Source organism: Podarcis pityusensis (genome assembly GCF_964106645.2).
Source record: "Podarcis pityusensis genome assembly, chromosome: 3".
Taxonomy (NCBI): domain Eukaryota; kingdom Metazoa; phylum Chordata; class Lepidosauria; order Squamata; family Lacertidae; genus Podarcis; species Podarcis pityusensis.
The window spans coordinates 121,931,675-121,955,016 of NC_138026.1; the positions used below are offsets into that span (position 1 = coordinate 121,931,675).

The 23,342-nt window shown below is 48.2% G+C and overlaps 1 protein-coding gene and 1 long non-coding RNA gene across 2 annotated transcripts in view; one reads left to right on the forward strand and one right to left on the reverse strand.

Annotated features, from left to right (window-relative positions):
* Positions 1 to 22,546, forward strand: part of SCARA3 (scavenger receptor class A member 3) — a 48,756-nt gene extending 26,210 nt beyond the window's left edge. Inside the window, exons 4-6 of the mRNA XM_081001018.1 lie at positions 7,741 to 7,839; positions 11,283 to 12,326; positions 19,179 to 22,546. Coding sequence (XP_080857144.1) covers positions 7,741 to 7,839; positions 11,283 to 12,326; positions 19,179 to 19,618 — 1,583 coding nt within the window. The 3' untranslated portion in view covers positions 19,619 to 22,546. The remainder of the gene's footprint in view (positions 1 to 7,740; positions 7,840 to 11,282; positions 12,327 to 19,178) is intronic.
* Positions 9,345 to 23,342, reverse strand: part of LOC308474769 — a 161,491-nt gene continuing 147,493 nt past the window's right edge. The window contains exon 3 of the long non-coding RNA XR_013984944.1: positions 9,345 to 9,537. This is a non-coding gene — a long non-coding RNA (uncharacterized lncRNA). The remainder of the gene's footprint in view (positions 9,538 to 23,342) is intronic.

A 23,342-nucleotide genomic window follows, 5' to 3' on the forward strand; every position in this document is an offset into this window, starting at 1 on the left:
TCCGTTTTCCAATTTTGTGCTAACATGATTCTTGCGGCTGTTGTGGCATATAAAAATAGTACCTTATCTTCTTTTTTAATTTCTTTACCTGTCATTCCTAGCAGAAAGGCTTCGGGTTTTTTGGGAAACGTGTATTTAAAAATTTTTTTAAGCTCGTTATAAATCGATTCCCAAAAGCCTTTCACTTTGCTGCATAACCACCACATATGGTAGAAGTCACCATCTACTTCTCCACATTTCCAACATCTTTTGTTCTTTAACCTATAGATCTTAGCCAGTTTCACTGGTGTGAGGTACCACCTAAATATCATTTTCTACATAATTTCCCTTAATGCCATACATGCCGTGAACTTCATGTTAATATTCCATAATTCTAGCCATCTCTCAAAATCGATGTTATAGCCAATGTCTATTGCCCACTTAGTCATAACCTCCTTCACCTCCTCGTCTTTTGTATACCACTCCAGTAAAATATCGTATATTCTAGACAGTATTTTGTTCTTTCCTTCAACAACTTCCACATTGAATTTGGATTTTTTATCTTCGAATCCTATTTTCTTTTTATCTTCTTTTAACAGGTCATTTACCTGGTGGTATTGCAGCCACCCAGTAAATGAGTTTTTAATCTCTTCATAGGGTCTAAGTTTTATACCTTGATCCGTTTTCCTAGTCAGTTCTTCATAGGTAGGATTCTTCCCTTCCATATTAACTTTTTTGACCGTTAACACCTCTGTTGGTGAGATCCACAAGAGTGTCTTCCTTTCCAATAGGTTTTTATTTCTTTCCCATACTTGGAATATTGGCCCTCTAAAAATATGGTTTAAAAAGCCTCTATGTACTTTCACCTTTTCATACCACAGGTACGAGTGCCACCCGTACCTGTTATCGAAGCCTTCAAGATCCAAGATGTCTCTGTTTTCTAGCGTTATCCAGTCTTTCAACCACGATAAACACGCCGCCTCATAGTATAAACATAAGTCCGGAAGGGAGAAACCCCCTCTTTCTTTTTTATCTACCAGTATTTTCATTTTTATTCGCGGTCTTTTTCCCTGCCAGATGTATCTCGCCAAGGCTCTTTGCCATTCTTTACATTGCTTTAAACCTTTAAGTACCGGGATGGTTTGAAATAAAAATAACATTCTAGGCAAAACGTTCATTTTAATAACCGCTATCCTCCCCAAAAAAGATAATCTCATTCTCTCCCAGATTTCTAAGTCTTTCTTAATGTTCTTCCAGGTGACCTCATAGTTATCCTTATATAGATGGATGTTCTTAGCCGTAATCCAGACTCCAAGGTACTTCACCTTTTTTGCCGTCATAATTCCGGTTTTTTGTTCTAGGTCTACTATATCTTCTTTAGATACATTTTTAGTCAGTATTTTAGTCTTATTCTTATTGACCTTAAAGCCTGCCACAGCACCAAACTCTTCAATTTTTTGTAGGGCTTCTTTTACACTGTGCTTTGGATCTTTTAATGTTAGAGCAATGTCATCCGCAAAAGCTTTAATTTTATGTTCCTTAGTTCCTACTCTGACTCCTTTAACCTCTGCTGTATCCCTCAGCCTCTTAGTAAGTACTTCCAATACTAAGATAAATAATAGGGGGGACAGAGGGCAGCCTTGCCTCGTCCCTTTAGAAATATCAAAAAATTCTGATGTAGTATTATTTATTATAAGTTTTGCCTTTTGCTCATGATAGATAGCCTCTATACCTTTTCTGAATCTTTCTCCCATCCCCATCCTTTTCAAATTTTCCATCAGAAAGCGCCAAGAGACATTATCGAATGCCTTCTCCGCATCGATAAATATCAAGGCCGCCTGTTTATCTATTCTAGTTTCCAGGTATTCAATAATATCTATCACATTTCTTACGTTATCCTTTAGTTGTCTTCCTGGTAGGAAGCCCGTTTGATCTTTATGAATTCTATTTTTTAATACCCTTTTTAGTCTTTCTGCCATTATATCCGCAAACAGTTTATAATCGTTATTTAATAACGAAATTGGCCTATAGTTCTTCACCTCTAAGGCATCCATATCTTTTTTAGGTATTAAAGTAATATATGCTTCCTTCCAGGTATTCGGAATCCTTCCCTCTTTTAAAATATTATTCATCACTTCACATAGAATTGGGCATAATTGCTCACTTAATGTTTTATAGTACTTGGCTGGTAGGCCATCCGGCCCCGGCGCTTTCCCAATTTTCATCTTTTTTATTGCCTTCCTTATCTCATCTTCTGTAATCCTCTGGTCTAATAACTCTTTCTCTTCTATGGCAATCTGTTGTAAATGGTGATCTTCCAGGTATCGGTCTATTTCATAATCTATTTCCTTTCCTCTTTTATACAATTCCTTATAATACGACTGAAATATACTTTTTATTTCTTTTGGCTCTTCCACTATCCTTTCTCCATCCCTTATCTTGCAGATCGTATTTTGTTTTTTCCTTTCTCTTATTTGCCACGCCAAGAATTTTCCTATTTTATTAGCTGATTCAAAGTTCTTTTGTTTCATCATTTTAATTTTCCACTCAATTTCCTGGTTAACTATCATAGAAAATTGGGCTTGTAATATTTTTAAATTTTGCTTTATTGTCTCGTCCCCTGGTTTAGTAGCTAGTTGTCTTTCATTCTCCATAAGCTGTGTTAGAATCTCTTCTTTTTTTCCCTCTTTTTCTTTTCTTAAATGGCTGTTTTTCTGAATTAGGAAGCCCCTCATAACGGCTTTTCCTGCATCCCAGACCGTTTCTATAGCTGTTTCTTTATGTAAGTTCCACTTGAAGTATTCTTCGATTGTTTCTTTCGCCTCACTTACTATCTTTTGATTATTAAATATACCTTCATTCATTCTCCATCTAATTACTCTAGTATCTTTACCCTTTATCTCCATAAATACCGGATTATGGTCAGATATAGTTTGTGGGAGTATTTCAGATTTAGCTAAGTTCTGTGTCAGCTCCTTCGAGATCCAAATATTATCTATTCTCCCCCAACTCTGATTTGGGTTTGAGAAAAAGGTATATTGTTTTATAGTGGGGTTTTTAAATCTCCAGGCGTCAATTAGTCCCATATTATCAACCAAATCAAAAAACGTTCGAGGTAGCTTGCCTTCCTTTGTCTCTTGCTTTTTTGTTGACCTATCCAAATTTGGGGACACCACTCCGTTAAAATCGCCCATCAATATCATTTTTTGATCGATCCATTCTAATAACTTATTACCTAATTCTAAGAAGAAAGCCGATTTTTTATCGTTAGGTGCGTATATTCCGGTGACAATTATTTTTATTCCTTGGAATACAATCTGTACTACTATCATTCTCCCTTGCTCGTCTTTATACAGTATTTTTGGGTTGAATTTTTCCTTTATATATAGTACCACACCTCTTTTCTTAACCTTATCCGATGCCACAAAATCCAACCCTAGTTTCTTATTATTCAGAATTCTTTTATGTTTTCTTATTACATGAGTCTCTTGTAGACAGATTATGTCAAGGTTCTTTTTTAATAAAATATGTGTAATCTGGTTCCTTTTATTTTTATTGTTAAGTCCGTTCACGTTCCAAGACAGTATTTTTAAAGCCATCTATTATGTACAATTAGTAAATTATCAAATCTGGCTTAAAGCTGCTGTTCTTTGTCTTCTTTCTCTTCCTCTTCCCTCGCTTCTGTTAAGTTTATCTCTCTCTCTTCCTCTTCACTCCCCCCGCCCCCGCCCCCCTTCCCTGGCCGCTCCCCTCCCTCCCCCCACCCCGCAACCCTTCCAAGTTCCTTCTCGTATCTTCTTGCAAATTTTTCAAGTTCTAAGGGGCTGGACAATTTGAATCTTTTATCCTTAAAGTAAAATGAAATTCCTTCCGGAAACTCCCATCTATATAGGATCCCATTTTTCTTCAGTTGGTTAGTTAATTTTTTATACACATCCCTCCTTCGAAGAAATCTCGAAGGGATCTCTTTAAATACAATAATTGGGTTTCCTTCAATATATAACCTTTTACTATAATTCTGTTTCAATACTTCATTCCTCATATCCAACGAGTTAAACATGGCTATTACATCTCCTGGCAATTTTTTCCCCCTAGCTTTAGCCGATTTTGTTTTTATCCTAAATATATTTGCTAGGGAGAAGCTTATCTCTTCCTCCTTCCTATCTAACCAAATTGCCAACTCTTTCACCATTTTAGATCTTATATTCTCGTTTGGGTCCTCTGGGATCCCTCTAAATTTTAAATTTAGTTGGTTCTGTCTCATCTGAGTCATAGCCATACTGTCCAGCAATTCTTCCTGTACCTTACCTATCTCCTTAACTTCTATTTTAATTCTGTCCAAATCCTTCTTACTATCTTTTGTATCCTTTTGCACCCTTTTCATAGAATCCTCAAGTACTTTGGCTCTTACCGATAGGTCTTTGACTTTTCCTGTCAGTTCTCCCACCACCCCCTCTAATCTCTTATCTAATGTATCCTGCACTTCCAATAGCTTTTTCTCTATATATTGCTCATTATGTTTAAATTCTTTCCTTATTTCAGCCATCAAACTATCGTAGTCCTTGATCTCTTTTCCCTCCTTCCCGTCTTCTTGTCTAGATGGCCTCCTTTCTGCTGGCGTTCCCACCGCCTTTTTCATTTTGTATGTCAACTTAAGTTAACTAATTATTAAAGACTTTCCCCCCCGTAAGACACTGAAGAGAGCTGCTGGCCTGTTCCTCTCATTAATTTCTTCCAATGCAGTTTCCTTTGATCCCACACGATGGCGCCTTGTTGACCTTCCAAGTCTTAGTTCTCTTCTCTTCAGTAGAGTTCATCAACCGAATGTCTCCTTCTGCACAAGGCCAAGCAGCTAGTCTCGTGCAATATTAGCAATCACACAATTAGGGGGAACCAAATATACAAAGATGCGCTAAATACCAACTGAAGCAAAAACAACAAAAAGGAATAAAAAGAAAGCAGCTAAAAAAGCCGAAGAAGGAAAACCAATAAAAAGGAGAACCAAAGAGAAAAGAACAAAAAAGAAAAACAAAAAAAGAAAACAAAGCAGTTACAAATAGGGAAAGCCAGCATCTCAGAAGATACCCTAGGGACGTACAATAGAGAGGGTAAAGGAAGGGTTAAAGGGAAATAAAGGGTGGGTGGAGAGGTGAGGAAGAAGTAACCGCCAAAGATACATGGGCGGGTGGGTGAAGTCACGTAATCGCGTAGTGGCTCTCTGGAACTCTGGAAGAATTGTGAGGTGAGTCTCGATCCAGGAGCGGACCCAGGAGAGCAAGGCGGGACCGAATGGAGAGACACTCCGCGATGAAAAGGATTCCGTAAATGGCAGAGTGTCCTGGCAATTTGTCTTATTGAATTTCTTTTCTTGCCAAAGAGTTCTCAATCTTTTTCCGCTGCATTAATAGTTCAGCCTTTTCCTACTTAAATATTGGAGTATGTCTCTTTAAAACGGGTGGAGACTGGGAGGAAAATGGCGGTGCAAAAACCCAGTAAGTTTTTTCTTTACTTTAGTTTACTTTCTCCAAGCCATTCACTTTTTCTCCCAAACCTCGCCGGAAGAACACTGCCTTTCCGCGTCTCCCCTCCTCCTATTATCAGTCTGATTTTCAATCGTTTAACTGGGCTAAATATGTACCAGACTCTCCCCTTTGTTCAAACGTGGAGGATGAGAGGAGTAGAAATCGTTGTTTAAGTAATACTTAAATCAGTCTCCGCTCAAATACACCAGGCATAGAATTGGGTGTAAAAAACCCCACCAATATATCTCAAGCCGGTCGCTGGCACAACACTCTCCGACCAGATAAAACAGACAAATTCCTTTCACTTCTCTCTTATCTCTAGTCCATTAAAATATTTTCAATGTTACTTTGCCTCAGATTCCTTGTATTTTATACTTTGTATCTGAGGTCTCTCCTCTACGCCCACTTAGCAGCAGCTTTTCATGCTTTCTCTCTTTCGCAGTCTTCCGCCATACTCCCTTTTACTCTTACCGCCAGTAGTGGATTCCTTCTCCTTCACCCCACACAATTCTTTTTCCGCTGGGTTCTTTAATTAAGCTTTCTGTCTGTTATCAGCTTATTTACTTTGGCTATTTCCCAGCTTTTTTGCTATTGTCGGAGGTTCACCGCTTTTCACGCGGAGCCTGAGGCTTCACAACACGGAGTCTGTTGCTTCCCCTTCATGCTGCAGCTCCAGCCCTGTAAAACGCCAACAACACAGGCGAGCACAAGCAGCGTCGCAGGGTACTCTGTCCCCCAGAATAATCCTCCTGAGGTTTTGGGGTTCACGGAGCCTTCGTGACCCCTCTAGAACACCATGTTGTTCGAGACCCCCCCCCGGAGGGCAGCCTCGCGCTCCTTCCCGTGGCCGCGGCGTCCCGGAAGCTCACCAGCTATGCTTTCTTGCTTGCTCCACAATGGCCAGCAAGTGTCAACTTTTTAGTAACCATTGAAAATTTTTCTATGCCACCGGACCCAATGGTTCATCGATGTCTGTTTCAAACTATTTTTATACAGCTTTTATGGTCCGGCTTTACGTATTTATTGCAGTAAACTGCTTTGATATATATTTTTGATGACACAGTGATGCACAATTTTTTTTATATAATTAATTGAATGAAACACATTTAGAGCACACGACTTCTCCCCAAAGAATCCTGGGTAGTTTGATCAAGGTGCTGGGAATTGTAGCTCTATGAAGGGGGAGGGGTCTTTGGGGGGGGGAAGCATGTGTTCTAAACGTGTGTTGGATGGTGTGTGGATCTGCCCTTTCCGTTTTTAGCATGTCTTGCTTGCCATATAAGCGTGAAAACGAAGCAAATGAAAGAAGGAACACGCAAGGGACCATGATTCAAATATCCTTTATTAGGCATAGCAAACCACACATTATCAAACAGACACCGTATACAAATTGTGCATAATACGAGCTCAGCGTAAAAAGGTTTGTCCCAGTCAGATCTTTAACTCCAGAGGAAATCAATTTGCATAAAGAATACAACACTACCACATCACCAATCAATTAAGAACCACTGATACTCTTTATAACGGCCCAGTCTTTCTACATGGACAGCACTCCAAAATTCAGCCACTATTAAAGTAATTTGATCATTCCTGTCCGAAAGCAGGTCCGGAATCGTTGGTAGCATAGAATTCAGCCTATTGAGTTGTAAGGACTCTAATAATTGTCTTCTGGCATAAATGCCAAAATCACAAGAAAAGAAAATACGCTCCAAAGTGTCAGGTTCCTGTTTACAGTGGTGCCCCGCAAGACGAATGCCTCGCAAGACGAAAAACTCGCTAGACCAAAGGGTTTTGCGTTTTTTGAGTCATTCCGCAAGACGAATTTCCCTATGGGCTTCCTTCGCAAGACGAAATTTCTTGCGAGTTTGTTTCCTTTTTCTTAAAGCCGCTAAGCCGTTAATAGCCGCTAAGCCGTTAATAGCCGCTAAGCCGCTAATAGCCATGCTTCGCAAGACGAAAAAACCGCAAGACGAAGAGACTCACGGAACGGATTAATTTCGTCTTGCGAGGCACCACTGTACTACATTTGCAGAGATGCGCTGATTCTGGGAGAGCTGAATATCTTCCTCAATCATCGAGGGAAACATATTAAATCTGGCTAACATTAACAGCCTGCACAATTCATGATTCTTCAGATTTGCCATATAAGTGGGAAAATGAAGCTGGCGAGGTGAGCTTGTGTGTTCAAAGCCAGGTACCCCCAGGGATAACGTGCTCACTTTTTGTGTCATCCTTGCAGTCTTCAAGAAAGTGGATTCCATAGCTGACGATGTTAACTCTGCCCAGACGTACTATGAGAAGAAAATCGGGTCGGTCCAGGAGGACCTCCAAGAGCTGGGTAAGTTAGAGGTTTTTAAAGAAAGGTTAGGTGTCCACCTGCCAGGGATTCCTTACCTGTGATCCCTGCATTGCAGAGGGTTGGGCTCGATGACCTTTGGGGTTCCCCTCTGATTCTGTGAGTCAGCTAGTTCAGTATTGATTACAGCAGCTCCCTGTGCTGGACCCGGGGGTTAACGCGAGTAATGCGGTCCAGGTCCGGTCCCGAATCCAGGGGCTCCACGAGGGGACAGTCCGACAGGGCCAAGGCAGGAAACCAGCCAAGGACAGGTACAGGGTCTCAGGCAGGTAGCAGCAGTGTTGCTCTCACCACCTGGGGCGGGGTCCGACAGCCTTTTATCTCTGTCGGGTAATGGCCGGTCCTGATCCCACAGCGACTCACCTCCCTGTCTTCTCCAAAGGCGAGCACTCCTCTGGCGAGTACTCAGGTCTCTCCTTCTCTCAGACCTCAGTCTCTGCAGCTCAGGAGACATCTGTGGGTTCCTAGACCCAGAAGCCGCCTCAGCCTCCCCTGACCCAACTGGTAGAGGAGCAGCTGTAAGTGATGGCCCAGCTGGAGGCAACGAGGGAATCCCCGCATCTGGAGCCAAGGCAGGCTCAGGCCCCTGACTCGGCCCAGCTGGTGCTTGTTGCAGGGGAACCTGTGCAGACTGGGACTCTTCAGGATCAGGCCCCAGAATTGGTTCAGACGATGCCTGAGGCAAAGGATCCGGTGCCGACTGAGACTCCTCTGGTTCTGAGTCCAAGCTCGAGTCTCAGGCCATCACACTCCCCAGACTGAGGTTGCTCCCAGCCCTGCCTGAACATGACAGGGATTCAAACCAGGACCTTCTGCATGCCAGGCAGGTGTCCTGCCTTTGAACTACGGACCCAGGTAAACCACAGCCAACCGCCTCCTCCGCCAAATCTAGAAAAGGCTGCAGCCTCAATGTCACCTCTCAGTTCGCTCTCAGGGCAGAGCAGGGAGACTTCCCCCACCTCCACCTGTGTCTAACACAGCTCCTTTAACAGGCAATGTTGAAAGGGACATCTCCTCTGAGTTATCCATCTTTAGGTACTGGCATGATTAAAGTTGCCAGGCTGCACAGGGGGTTGGACTAGATGGCCTTTGGGGGTCCCTGCCAACTCGACAATTCCACAGTTTTGCACACAGCTAGTTTTCCACGCTGGTATATGCTGCTGGGATGAGCAGTTTCCACCCTGGTGACCCCGCCCATCTGGCTTGGCTTCCCCAGCCACTCTGGGCAGCTTCCAACAAAATAGTAAAATACCGTAATGCATCAAACATTAAAAGCTTCCCTAAACAGGGTTGCCTTGAGATGTCTTCTAAAAGTCAGATACACTGGTACCTCGGGATGCGAACGGGATCCGTTCCGGAGCCCCGTACGCATCCCGAAGGGAATGCAAGGCGCGACGGCGCGTGGGCGGGTCGCGTTTCGCCGCTTCCGCACATGCGCGTGACGTCATTTTGAGCGTCTGAGCACTCTGTTACTTCCGGGTTGCCGTGGAGTGCAACTCAAACACGCTCAACCCAAAGCACATTCAACTTGAGGTATGACTGTAGTTGTTTATCTCCTTGACATCAGATGGGAGGGTGTTCCACCAGGAGGGAGCCACCACCGAGAAGGCCCTCTGCCTGGTTTCCTGTAACCTCACTTCTCACAGGGAGGGAACCGCCAGAAGGCCCTCGGCGCTGGACCTCAGTGTCTGGGCAGAATGATGGGGGTGGAGACACTCCTTCAGGTATACTGGGCCTTTGAGGCCGTTTAGTGCTTTAAAGGTCAGCACCAACACTTTGAATTGCGCTCGGAAACGTAATATAAATGTAAGCTTCTGTCAGGTGCTCAGGAACAGTTCTTGGAGGTCTCTGTTTAGCAGGTCTTGCAAGATCTCGGTCGCAGAGGAAATGGATGAGTAAGACTTTGAAACGAGAAGAAGCAACATCTGCTTAATTGCTGAGCAACATGTCTTGTGAGGGAGCGAGAAAGTTTGCTGTCAGTCAGCAAACTTGACGCTTGGATTTTGCAAGCATCTGCAAGCGATTGGGAAGTCTCTGACTCACTCTCAGGAACCAGAGGAAGCCAGTCTAGCAGTCCCCTCCTAAGCCAAGCTCTCAAGGGGCTTACTCCCTGGTCCAGCGGCTCCCAAACTTTTTGTGGGGGTGTCACTGTCCTCATGCTTCCAACTCACCCCCAGTGTTACCCCTCCTACCCTATAAAAAGGATTATTCAGAACAGCGGTTTGAACAACCCACTTGAGAAGATAATAACACAGTGGAATTCAAAACAGTAGCAACTAATTGCATGGTTTTTCTTTCTCAAAATCCAGTTAAAACTATTTAGTTTAATGAATTCCACGAAACGGATGAACTTGATCGAGTGAAACCAGCTTTTCAAAGTCTGATAGTCATCTATACCTCCAGTCCTGCTCAGCCCAGGGAATTTTGGGGCATTGCTGCCCCCCAACTGCAGAGGCAAAGCAAAGCAATCCTGGCTAAGAGCCATTGAAGGCCCCCTCCTTCTCCAGGACTGGGTCCAATCTTCTTTCAAAGCCATTTAGGTTTGTGGCCATCACTGCCTACTGTGGCAGGGAGTTCCACATTTTAACTCTGCACTGCAAGAAGGATTTTTTTCCCCTCTGTCCTGAATCCAGCTGCACTGGATGTCTGTGATTGCTAGTCTTATGAGAGAGAGAGAGAGAGAGAGAGAGAGAGAGAGAGAGAGAGAGACTTTTCTCTATCTACTTTCTCCATGCCAGGCATACATTTATAAACTCTCCTTTTTCCTTTCTACTTCTGTGATGGAACTCCTATTTGGGGACTTCCCTGGCTTTTTCTGGCCCACGTAGGACCAGTCTGGATAGTTGGCCTTAGTGAAGATTTGACGTTTTCATCGCCAAAAAGTTTCTGATTTGAGTTTCTATTCAAATGAGGCTGCATTTTAATGTTGTATTTTAATCTTCTTTTTAAGTTGTATCTTAATCAATTGTTTTATATCTGTTGTTAGGAGACCTGAGCCCGGTCTTGGCTGGGGAGGGCGGGCTATGTATGTATGTATAAATAAATATAAATATAAATATAAATATAAATATAAATATAAATATAAATATAAATATAAATATAAATATAAATAATATAAATATAAATAATATAAATATAAATAACTTCTGTCATATACTAGAAAGCCCGAATGCTGCATCCTTCGTTCATAGGGGACTCGATCGATCTCGTTGGCCTTTTCTGTGCCTTTTCCAGCTATTCAATACCCTTTTTGAGCTGAGGCGACCAGAACGGTGCACAGTAATTGGGCAGATTCGCAGTTTTATTTCCGTGGTGCGTTCTGCCGTTTAGCTATGGGGAAGGACAAGGCCTGGTCAACTGCTGGGTATGTGCTAGAAGCTGTTTAACCAACCTGCTTTCTTTCTGCACCCCACCCTCCAATCCAGATCAGAAATCCCTGGGCAACTGCTCCTTCTGCCACGATGCAGGCCAGCTGGGACAGGAGATCAGCAGGCTGCAAGAGGAGCTAGAAGGAATCCAGAAGAAGCTCTTGGCGCAGGAGGTGTTGCTCGACCGCGCTGGCCAGAGCCACCAGCAGCTCTCGTCCGCCAGCAACAAGATCAACGATGAGGTGGACGGGTGCTTCTCCGCCATCCAGCGGGTCAACCAGAGCCTGGCGCTCTTCCTGGCACAGGTGAGGGGCTGGCAGGGGGCCACTTCCGAGCTGGGCAGCTCGCTGAAGGAGCTGTCGCAAGAGCGCTTCGACATGGAAGCCGCCGTGCAGCAAATGAACTTCACCGTCGGCCAGACCTCCGACTGGGTGCACATCATCCAGAGGAAGATGAACGAGGAAACCTTGACGCTGCAGAAGATCGTGTCCGACTGGCAGAACTACACCCGCCTGCTGGGGGGCTTGAGGACCACCTCCTCCAAAACTGGGGAGCTGGTTAAGGGCATCCAGACCAGCCTGGGCATCACCTCGCAGAGGATCGGGCAGAACTCGGAGGGCATGCACGACCTGGTTTTGCAAGTCATGAGCCTGCAGTTGCAGCTGGACAACGTCTCGTCCTTCCTGGACGACCACGAGGAGAACATGCACGACCTCCAGTACCACGCCCGCTACACGCAGAACCGGACGGCCGAGCGCTTTGAGACGCTCGAAGGACGCATGACCTCCCACGAGATCGAAATCAGCACCATCTTCACCAACATCAACGCCACGGACAGCCACGTCCACAGCATGCTCAAATACCTGGACGACGTCCGGCTCTCCTGTACGCTGGGCTTCCATGCGCACGCCGAGGAGCTCTACTACCTGAACAGGTCGGTCAGCCTCATGCTCAGTGCCACTGACCTCCTGCGCGAGCGCTTCAGCCTTCTCAGCGCCCGCCTGGACTTTGACATCCGCAACCTCTCCATGGTCATGGAAGAGATGAAGGCGGTGGACACCCGTCACGGGCAGATCCTCCGAAACGTCACTGTCTTGCGAGGTGAGAAGCAGCGATGGGGAGGCAAGCGGGAGGCACAGGGTTGTTTTGATGACTACTTGTTAAATTCATTAGCCGCCCTTTTTGTGATGGCGACTCAAAAAATAAAGCTATAATAGATGCAGGCATTAAAACCGGGAGACAGGACATACCGTATTTTTCGCTCCATAAGACGCGCCTGACCATGAGACGCACCTAGTTTTTAGAGGGGGAAAGCAAGGGAAAAAATATTCTTTAAACGGAGCGCTGAGCAGAGCCTGTCTGCATCCCAGGCTCTGCTCAGCGCTCCCTTTCACAAGCCGCGCGGAGTGTGTACGCGGCACTTGTGGGCTTTTCCCAAGGAGGGAGAAGGGATTGACAGGCTGCCCTTCTCCCTCCTCAGGGAAAAGTCCCCAAGAGCTACACACATGCTCCACGCAGCTCTTGGGAGCTTTTCTGGGAGGTGGGGAAAGGGACAGAGCCGCGCACTCTGTCCCTTCCCCCACCTCCCGCAAGAGCCGCACGCGAAGCCAGGACAGCAAGCTGGATCGCTGCGCAGCGATCCCTCTTGCTGTCTTGGCTTATGGGATAGCCGCACGCAGCCTCTCCTGGGCAGCCAGATGAAGGCTCCCCCAAGAGCCGGCTCTTTAAAGGGAGCGCTGAGCAGAGCCTCCCACCTGCATTCGCTCCATAAGACGCAAGCACATTTCCCCTTACTTTTTAGGAGGGGAAAAGTGCATCTTATAGAGCGAAAAATACGGTACATTAAAGAATCTCACCCACTCTAAAAGGCCATAGATAGTTAAAAGCCTGGTTGAAATTGTTATTACTATGATTATAATTACAGTGGAACCTTGGTTCTTGAACGCCTTGGTACTCAAACATTTCAGCTCCCGAATGTTGAAAATCCAGAAGTAAGTGTTCTGGTTTTCAAATGTTTTTTGGAAGCTGAACGTCCGATGCAACTGTCAGCAATTGTTTCCTGGGCGCCTGCACCAATCGGAAGCTGCACCTTGGTTTACGAATGTTTTGGAAGTTGAACGGACTTCCAGAACGGATTGCGTCCGAGAACCAAGGTACCACTGTATTTATATCCCAGTTTCTTCCCTGTCCGGGACTCAAGGTGGCTTACACAGATGAAGGAATGTTTTTGCAAAGTGCTTGAAAATATGCAATGAAGGGGCCAGGCGAGCCTCTCTGGGGAAAGCGTTCCACAAACGGGGAGCCACCACAGAAAAGACCCCTTCTCATATTGCTGCAGGTGCCTTCTGTGCTAACCATTAATCACCTGCAGGAAACTTTTCATTTCCACCAGGCCTAGGCAGGCAATTAAAAGTACATCGTTCCACTATGGTTAAATGAGGTCTGTTTTTAACTTTTTTGTGTTTGTTCTGGCATGCTTTACGTTTCTATTGCACGAAACCACTGTGACCTATTTTTCATGCCACTGGGGTATACAAATATTTTAATTAATGAATGAAACAATGAAAGACACCTTCCCTGCTCCCATGGCCAGCTCTTGTGCCAGGGACTCTGTGCCCTTCCTGCGCCAGGGGGTCTCGTGACCCAGTTTGGACTCAGGGAGGTCTAGATCCTGACCTGCACACTGTGGACTTCTAGGGACCACTCTAGCCACCCAGCCACCCATGGAACAGAGTGGTAAGGGCTGCTTTCGATGCTTGGCTTTGGATTTTTGCAGCCTCTCCTGAATCTCCAGAGCAGGTTTACTTGGGCTGCAAAACCCAAATAAATAGATGAGTCACGGGCTTGGGCGACAACCTCTAATATTTCGTAAGCTTGTTTTTGCCAATTTGCAGAGCTGTCTTTCCCATCAGCTGCTGGCCACTCGGAACAAACTTCATTCAGGGACTAATCAAAGTGGGTGTCCATATAAGAAAAGAGCGTAAGAAAATCTGCTGGACTCCGAAGCATTGCTGCCTCTGACTGTGATAGCCATCAATAGCCCTGTCCTCCATGAATTTGTCTAATCCTCTTTTAAAGCCATCCAGGTTGGAGGCCATCCCTGTCTCCCGTGGCAGGGAGTTCCATAGGTTAACAGTGAACTGCATGAAGAAGTCTTTTCTTCAATCTGTCAATGAATCTTTCAGCTTTCAGCTTCAGTGGACACCCAGGAGTTCTAGGAGAGAGAGAAACAAAATCCTCCCTTCCTCCCATGCCATGCTTAATTTTGTAAACTTCTATCATGTCACGTCTTCCTCACTATTTCTCTAAGCTGAAAAGTCCCAAACCTTTCTTCATGAGGGAGTCATTCCAGCCCCTCAATTATTTGTGTTGCCTTGGACAGCCTGCTTTAATTCCAGATTCACTAACCAGGATAGCTATAAAAACTCTGCTTAGAAGCAAAAAGACAATCAGTACAATGAGATGATGATGAAGATGATAATAATAGGTAAAGGTAAAGGGACCCCTGACCATTAGGTCCAGTTGTGACCGACTCTGGGGTTGCGGCGCTCATCTCGCTTTACTGGCCGAGGGAGCCGGTGTACAGCTTCCAGGTCATGTGGCCAGCAGGACTGAGCCGCTTCTGGCGAACCAGAGCAGCGCACGGAAACGCCGTTTACCTTCCCGCCAGAGCGGTACCTATTTATCTACTTGCACTTTGACGTGCTTTCGAACTGCTAGATTGGCAGGAGCAGGGACCGAGCAACGGGAGCTCACCCCATCGCGGGGATTCGAACAGCCAACCTTCCAATCGGCAAGTCCTAGGCTCTGTGGTTTAGACCACAGCACCACCCGCTTCCCACAAAGCACCTTATGGTAAAGGGACCCCTGACCATTTGATCCAGTCGTGGCTGACTCTGGGGTTGCGGCGCTCATCTCGCTTTATTGGCCGAGGGAGCTGGTGTACAGCTTCCGGTCATGTGGCCAGCAGGACTAAGCCACTTCTGGCGAACCAGAGCAGCGCACGGAAACGCCGTTTACCTTCCCTCTGGAGCGGTACCTATTTATCTACTTGCACTTTGACGTGCTTTCGAACTGCTAGGTTGGCAGGAGCAGGGACCGAGCAGCGGCAGCTCAGCCCGTTGCGGGGATTCGAACCGCCGACCTTCTGATCGGCAAGTCCAAGAGGCTCATTGGTTTAGCCCACAGCGCCACCCGCATCCCAACCAGGGGTCCTTTACCTTTACCTTATCTAATCCCTTGAAAATTCTTCCAGGCCACGAGCGACCTAGACATCAAGTGGGCCCTAGGCAAGGAACAATGCCAGCCTTTCTTCATCTGTTCGCACGTGAATGCGGTGTTCGGGCGCTGCAGCGTTAAGGACGTGGTCCCCGCAGCTGGTTCCCATTTGACACGCGCTGCAACATGCATCATAAAAACACACAGGCCGTTGATTGGAAGCAGCAGAGTGTCAGCGCTCTGGCTGTGACTCCGGCCTCCCGGGATGGAAGGAAAAAGGGTTTGCCTTTTAGGAAGATGCTTCACACTGCAGCAGGGAGTGAAAGTCTATGGCGTGGGGGGGGGACCCTGCTCCAATGTGAGGATCTGCTCAGACCCCCAAGGATTCGCTGCTGCTGCTGCTATGGCTGCCGTCTCAGCGCATCGGATTTTTTGCACACCGCCAAAAACCCAGACCTGGGTCTGTGCATAGTTAAACTGTGGAACTGCCTCCATAGTCATCCTGACAAGACAGAAGTATTGTTTTGGGGGGACAGGGGGTGGGCTGGTGTGGAGGACTCCCTGGTCCTGAATGGGGTAACTGTGCCCCTGAAGGACCAGGTGCGCAGCCTGGGAGTCATTCTGGACTCACAGCTGTCCATGGAGGCGCAGGTCAACTCTGTGTCCAGGGCAGCTGTTTACCAGATCCATCTGATACGCAGGATGAGACCCTCCCTGCCCGCAGACTGTCTCACCAGAGTGGTGCATGCTCTAGTTATCTCTCGCTTGGACTACTGCAATGCGCTCTAGTGGGGCTCCCTTTGAAGGTGACCCAGAAACTACAACAAATCTTGAAAGACTTACATTGGCTCCCAGTACGTTTCCAAGCACAATTCAGAGTGTTGGTGCTGACCTTGAAAGCCCTAAATGGCCTCGGTCCAGTATACCTGAAGGAGCGTCTCCACCCCCATCGTTCTGCCCAGACACTGAGGTCCAGCGCTGAAGGCCTTCTGGCAGTTCCCTCCCTGTGAGAAGTGAAGCTACAGGGAACCAGGCAGAGGGCCTTCTCGGTGGTGGCACCTGCCCTGTGGAACGCCCTCCCACCAGATGTCAAAGAGATAAACAACTACCTGACATTTAGATGACATCTGAAGGCAGCCCTCTTTAGGGAAGTTTTTAATATGTGACATTTTAATGTATTCTCAATCTTTGTTGGAAGCTGCCCAGAGTGGCTTGGGAAACCCAGCCAGATGGGCGGGGTACAAATAATAAATTTATTATTATTATTATTATTATTATTATTATTATTATTATTATTTTCAAATCCAGCTTGCAGGTTTCCCACAGTTATCTGATTGGCTTCTGTGAAAACCGGATGCTCAGCTAAACCGACCATTGGCGTCCTAGAATTGATGCAATGGACAAAGTCTGAGTCTCCCTAGCTGCCTGGAAGCTGGCAATAATCACTTAGTGATGAGAGCACTCTGCATATGCTCAGAGTCCCCCTTTATTTCTCTCACACACCTTTCAGGACAAGAGTTCCTGATTTTGGAGCTGAGCCTTGGATCAAACAAAGCCCTAGATTTGGGGTGCCAAGCCGGGACCTTCTCCCCTCCTCCTCCCTTAAGATTTGAGCCCCTTAGGAGCTGCCCTGTTGCCGCAGCTTCAGCAAAGTCTCCCCCACTTCCCTGGCCCAGCTGCTCCGAGTGCTGTTTATCCTTCCTGCTGCTGAGCTCTGTTATTTTAAAAAAATTTTATTGCTATGGAAAAAGAGTGCAATGCAGAGGGAGCTGGCGCAAGCCAGAACCACCCCTGGGTACCGCCTCAGACTGGCCAGTTATGTGCGTGGCCTGGCAGGATGGTCTGAGTCAATACAGGATTGCATCCCAAGCCGGCGGGGCTGTGAGCTTGCAAACGCCAGCTGGGGAGGCAGAACCTACTGGAGGTTTTCTTTGGCTTTCTCTGGGTGGGAGCTGTTGATCTCTCTCCTTGCAGATCCCAGCACACTGAGTTCCCAGACCCTCCCAGCCAGGTAGCCAGATATAAGCAGTCCCAGGCTGGATCCTTCCCTCTTCACCCTCAGGTTGGCAAGGAGAACATCACACAGTTGCCCGTGACATGTTGCAGAAAGACACCAGCCCAGAGGCGCCTCCGGGCAGTCTCTGGGAGACCTGTTTGTTTGCAAATGTCCCGGCTCAGCTTCCAAATCCTAGAGGCCCAGCAAAAGAGCCAAGAATCTCAGCAAGACTGCTTTGCTTCTGTCGACCCTGTTAACGGAGAAATCTGAGGGCTCCCTTGGACAAAAAACAAGGACACCCCTTGGACAAAAAACAAGGACACCAGCCAGGAATAGCAGAGCAAAAGAGCAGCCAGGAGGCTTGGTCTTGATTGAAGACTGTGGCGACAGGACTCCCACCTGCCACCAGGTGAAACAGGATGGTAGCCCCGAACAAAAGAGAACCCAAACTTTTATTAGCTGCTAATCCCCATGTTACACCCCCCCCAAACTACATCATGGTTACATCATGAAAGGGGAGGTCTGGTGGCAGTAATCTGAGCATCCTGGACCCTGCCCCATGGTTCCCCTTGCCCTCCATCAAACACCCATCAAGTGGAACAAAAGAGATACTTACATTTCCCTGTTTCCCAACCAAGTGAATCACACCCTTTTGTCTTCATCTGGGTTTGTTATTTCTGGAATGACTACCTGTCTGGCACTCAGGTATCAGGATGCCAGGAATTATCACTCAGGCAGAGGGGCTGCTGAACAGCTGAGCTCACATGTTCTGAAGTTTTCCCGGTAAGCCAGTACAGAGATACAGTTATCAGTGAATTCTTACATTTGGTATTCTGCAGCAAAGGCCCTTTGAATAGATCGGAAGAAACTGTGATGAAGTGTTTTGTGGGGATAAATCACAAAAATCCCAAAAGTGACTGTGCTGATTTTGGTAGTGGGCTGCATGTGCATGATATCTGCTGGAGGGGCAACCCCCCCCCCCAACTTATACACAAATTCCTGCAACAGCCCTGATCCAATGGTCTCTCCTTATGTCTTCAAGCACGGTATACGGTGTGGATGGACAGCTGTGAGTCCAAAATGACTCCCAGGCTGCGCACCTGGTCCTTCAGGGGCACAGTTACCCCATTCAGGACCAGGGAGTCCTCCATACCTGCCCACCCCCTGTCTCCCAAAACAGTACAGTGGTACCTCTGGATGCAAATGGGATCCGTTCTGGAGCCCCGTTTGCATCCTGAAGCGAAAGCAACCCGCATTTGCGCATGCGCGGGTTGTGATTCACCTCTTCCGCGCATGCCTGTGACGTCATTTTGAGCTGCGAAACCTGGAAGTCACGCGCTCCGTTACTTCTGGGTCGCCACGGAGTGCAACCCGAAAACGCTCAACATGAAGCTACTTCAACCCGAGGTATGACTGTACATCTGTCTTGTCAGAATTCAACCTCAATCTTTTGGCCGCCATCCATCCTTAGTTGTTGCTCTTACAACTCAGATCATTATTTTGGGATGCCAATGAGGATATTCAAGTGGTCATTTTTCTTACAAAGAAACCTGTACGGTTCAGCAATCTCTTCTATAGGATCCCAAGCCTCACTGGGCACAGGAGGCCAAAAATTGGAAAGGGGACCCAGGGCATCATCCAGACTGACCCCCATCACAATCTCATAGTGGTACACTGCCCTGGATGTTGTTGCATAGTTTACTGTCGCTGACCCCATATTTCCCTCTCTTCCTATCCAGGTGTCCCTGGCCCTCCTGGCCCTCGAGGATTCAGAGGCGACGTTGGCGTCAAAGGGCCGACCGGGAGCAGAGGAGCGAAAGGCGACTCCGGGAGCCTGGGGCCACCGGGGCCCCCAGGAGCCCAGGGCCCCCCAGGAAACCCAGGCCCTGCAGGCGAGAGAGGCCTCGTGGGCGCGAAAGGCCTCCCTGGCTTCAAAGGAGCCAAGGGAAGCTTCGGACAAGGGGGCACCAAAGGGCAAGCGGGCCCCAAGGGCGATGTGGGGCCCCCAGGGCCTGGGGGGCCACCGGGACCAGCTGGACCTCCTGGGCTGCAGGGGAAGCCGGGAATCCCAGGGAAAATGGGGCCGCCGGGCCCAATCGGGCCGACCGGGCCAAAAGGGGACCCTGGGATCCAGGGGCGGCCGGGGTTACCAGGGCCCCCGGGGCCCCCGGGAATATGAGCAGTTCCTTTGTCCCCCGTACAAAAGGGGGGGTGGTAGATGTGTTGGAGGTGGGCAGGCGGACAGACTCTTTTTGACTGCAGGCAGCTGCCCCCCACATCCATGGAAGGTCCCACCACCCCAGCTCCTGCCCTCATTTATTCTGCACAGTTCGGGGCACCGTTTGCAGCAGCTTTGGGGAAACTGGAGAACCATCCAAGGTGAAGAGTTGCAGCTGCTAAACTCCGGCCACCCTCCCGCCTCGTGTCAAGCACCTACTTTGCCTGCCACACACCCCCCCCAGCCCATGACCACTGAGATCGAACCGCTAAACAGATCCCCAGATCCCTGGCTATTTGCCCTTCCAAAGACTACTTTGGAAGTGAGCCAGTGTGGTGTAGTGGTTAAGAGCGGTGGACTCATAATCTGGTGAACCGGGTTCGCTTCCCCACTCCTCCACCTGCAGCTGCTGGGTGACCTTGGGCCAGTCACACTTCTCTGAAGTCTCTCAGCCCCACTCACCGCACAGTGTTCGTTGCGGGGCAGGAAGGGAAAGGAGACTGTTAGCCGCTTTGAGACTCCTTCGGGTAGTGATAAAGTGATCAAATCCAAACTCCTCCTCTTCTTCTTCTTCTCCTTTGGTCAACCTACGTGTGAGCCAGGGAAAGATGCAAGGGTGTTTTCCATTGCAGTGGAAGAGCAAAATTTGTACATGTGTGTGCTGGGCCCGGGGGTTAACCCGAGCCACGCGGTCCAGATCCAGTCCCAAATCCAAGGATTCCGCGAGAAGTCAGTCCGACAGGACCAAGGCAGGAAACCAGGCGAGGACAGGCACAGGATCACAGGCAGGTTCTGTCAAACAGCAACGTTGCTCCCGCAACCTGGGGCAAGGTCCAGCAGCCTTTTATCTCTGTTGGGGTAGCGGCCGGTCCTGATCCCCCGGTGACTCACCTCCCTGTCTCGCCCGAAGGTGAGCACTCCTCCTGCTAGTACTCAGGTCTCTCCTTCTCTCAGACCTGAGTCTCTGCAGCTCGGGAGACGTCGGTGGGTGACTAGACCCATAGGGCACCTCAGCCTCCCCTGACCCAACCGGTAGTGGAGCAGCTGTAAGTGATGGCCCAGCTGGAGGCAACGAGGTCATCCCCGCATCTGGAGCCAGGGCAGGCTCAGGCCCCGGACTCGGCCCAGCTGGTGTTTGCTGCAGGGGAACCTGTGCAGACTGGGGCTCTTCAGGATCAGGCCCCAGACTTGGTTCAGATGATGCCTGAGGCAAAGGATCCGGTGCGGACTGAGACTTCTCTGGTTCTGAGTCCGAGCCCGAGTCCCAGGCCATCGCAATGTGTAGATTTGGGTGTGTGCATATGTGCATGTGAAAGGGTGCCACCTTTTCCCCTTGCCCTGCTCCTGCGCCTTTTAGCAGCAGCCCAACACATAAAAACACATTGTTAAACTATGGAACTCTCTCCCACTGGAGATGGTTAGAGGCAGCAATGCTTCTGAACACCAGTTGCTGGAAGTCGCAGGACAGGAGAGGGCTCTCATGCTCGGATCCTGCTAACAGCCTTCCCATTAAGGTATCTAGTTGGCCACTTTGAGAACAGGATTCTGGACTGCATGGGCCACTGACCTGACCCAGCAAGCTCTTCTTAGCTGGCGATACTCTTCCTCCCTCCTGCTGCCACGGGAGGAAAAGCCTTAGCTGCTACATTTCCAGATGCGGGTTGTTGCAGAAAGCAGAAGATCAGGGCAGGCGGCACAGATGTTCAGCACTCCTGGTAGAACATCTGCAGGCTGTTTCCCACGATTCCCGTTTCTCCCACAGCAGCAGAAAAGGAGAGCCGGTTAGGACAGGCCGTAGTTCATTGGTAGAGCCCAGGCTTTGCGTGCAGAAGGCGGCCTCAGGTTTGATCCATGGACTCTCCAGTTGAAAAGCAGTAGATCAGGGATGGGTGTCTTGCTTTGCACAAGACCCTTTTAGGCAGAACTGCTGGCCGTCAGAGTAGCCAGCCACACTGCAAGGCAGGTTTGGAGATGGCCTCGTCAATCCTAAGGGGGCAGAGCAGCTGCCTTGAGTGCAGAAGGCCTTGGGTTGAACCCCCAACAGTATGTCCAGGTAGAGGGGGGAGAGACTCCCATGAACCCAATGGCCTTCCTCTGTTGGCTGGAATCACAGAATCGTGGGACAGAACTGCAGAGTTGGAAAGGACCCTCCAAAGGCCATCTAGCCCAACCCTCTGCAATGCAGGAATTGCAGCTGGATAATCCCCAACAGGTGGCCACCCAGCCCCTGCTTAAAGCCTCCAGTGATGTCCTGAGGAGGCTGATCTGTGACTCTCCAGGGACTCAGCCAGAGGAGTTTTTCCTCCAGAACCTTCTGGAGATCCTGCCAGAGATTGAACCCGGAATCTTTCACGTGGAGAGGCTACAGAATTCCGTCTGAACTTCTGGGCTGGATCCACAGAACCGTGTTCTAGCCTCTCTCACCTTCGCACAGTGAACACCCCCGTTTCAGGAACTGGTGCCCCACCACCTGCAGGTCAGCCTGGCAGTGTGCCAACATGCCAGCTCTGGCTGAGGAAGGCCGTGGTGGGCTGGAGGCAGCTGCAGACGCCCCCAAAAGGGCATGCGTGCGCCCCACAATCCCAAAAGGTGCCCCCAAGGTACCTTCTGCAGCGAAGCAAAGGACTGTGGGGCGCAAGCTCATTCACCCTCCAAAATATTGTCGCCCCACAAGGCGGCCCGTTCTTGCGACAGCCGTGCGTGTGTTGTGAGGATCGGTTGCAGTGCTTCCCGTTGCGTGCGTGTTGTGTCGTTTCTGTGCGCCCGTTCCATGGTGCAGCTGGTTTGCGTCATCAGTCCCCCGCCGAAGTGTAACCCTGGTATCCATGTATCATGTAACAGCAGCCACATGTATAATTTCCAGACCAATAAAGATACGGATGTACAAGTCTCATCGCCTGACTCCCTTGGGTTCAGGGCAGGGGGTGGGCACCCCCCTAAAATCAAGGAGAGACGGAGGGCAAAGGGGTCCCAGCTTGTAGCCTGCATTCAATCAGAGAGCTGTTTAAAGGCTTCATAAAGCGTTTGATATACGGGGGGGGGGGGGGGACACACACACACCCTTTTTCTTACTCATTGGTAAAGCACGTGTAACATATCCATATTTTCATTCCATTTATTTATATCCCAGCTTTTGCCTCAAGGCAGCTCACACAATTTAAAACAACACAGATAAAACCCAAAACAAACTGGGGAAGATAATAATTACCTTTTTTGCCCCATAAGACGCACTTTTTCTTCCTAAAAAGTAAGGGGAAATGTCTATGCCTCTTATGGAGCGAATGTGTGGTCCCTGGAACCAAATTGCCCAGGGGCAAAAAGCAGATCATGCTTTCTTTTCTTTTCCTTTCTTTTCTTTTCTTTCTTTCTTTCTTTTTTTTTTTGAAAGAGGGAAGGGGGTGTTGAAACAAAGCCGCTGATCATTTGCCGATCGGGGAGAGAGATAAGGGACGCTAGAGATAAAGGAGGCTGCCTGGGTGGGGGGGGAAGTAAAGACAGCAAACTTGCAAAGGGGGGGGGGGACAGGAAGACTAAAGCAATAAGGAGAGAAATTAGAAGAAAAGGAGGAGCAAAAAACTCCTCCAGCTAAGGAAAAGACACTAAGGCAAACAAGAGGGAAGGGAGTATTGAAAGGAAACAGCTGATCGGCAAGCGATCAGGAGGAAGATAAGGGACGCTAGAGATA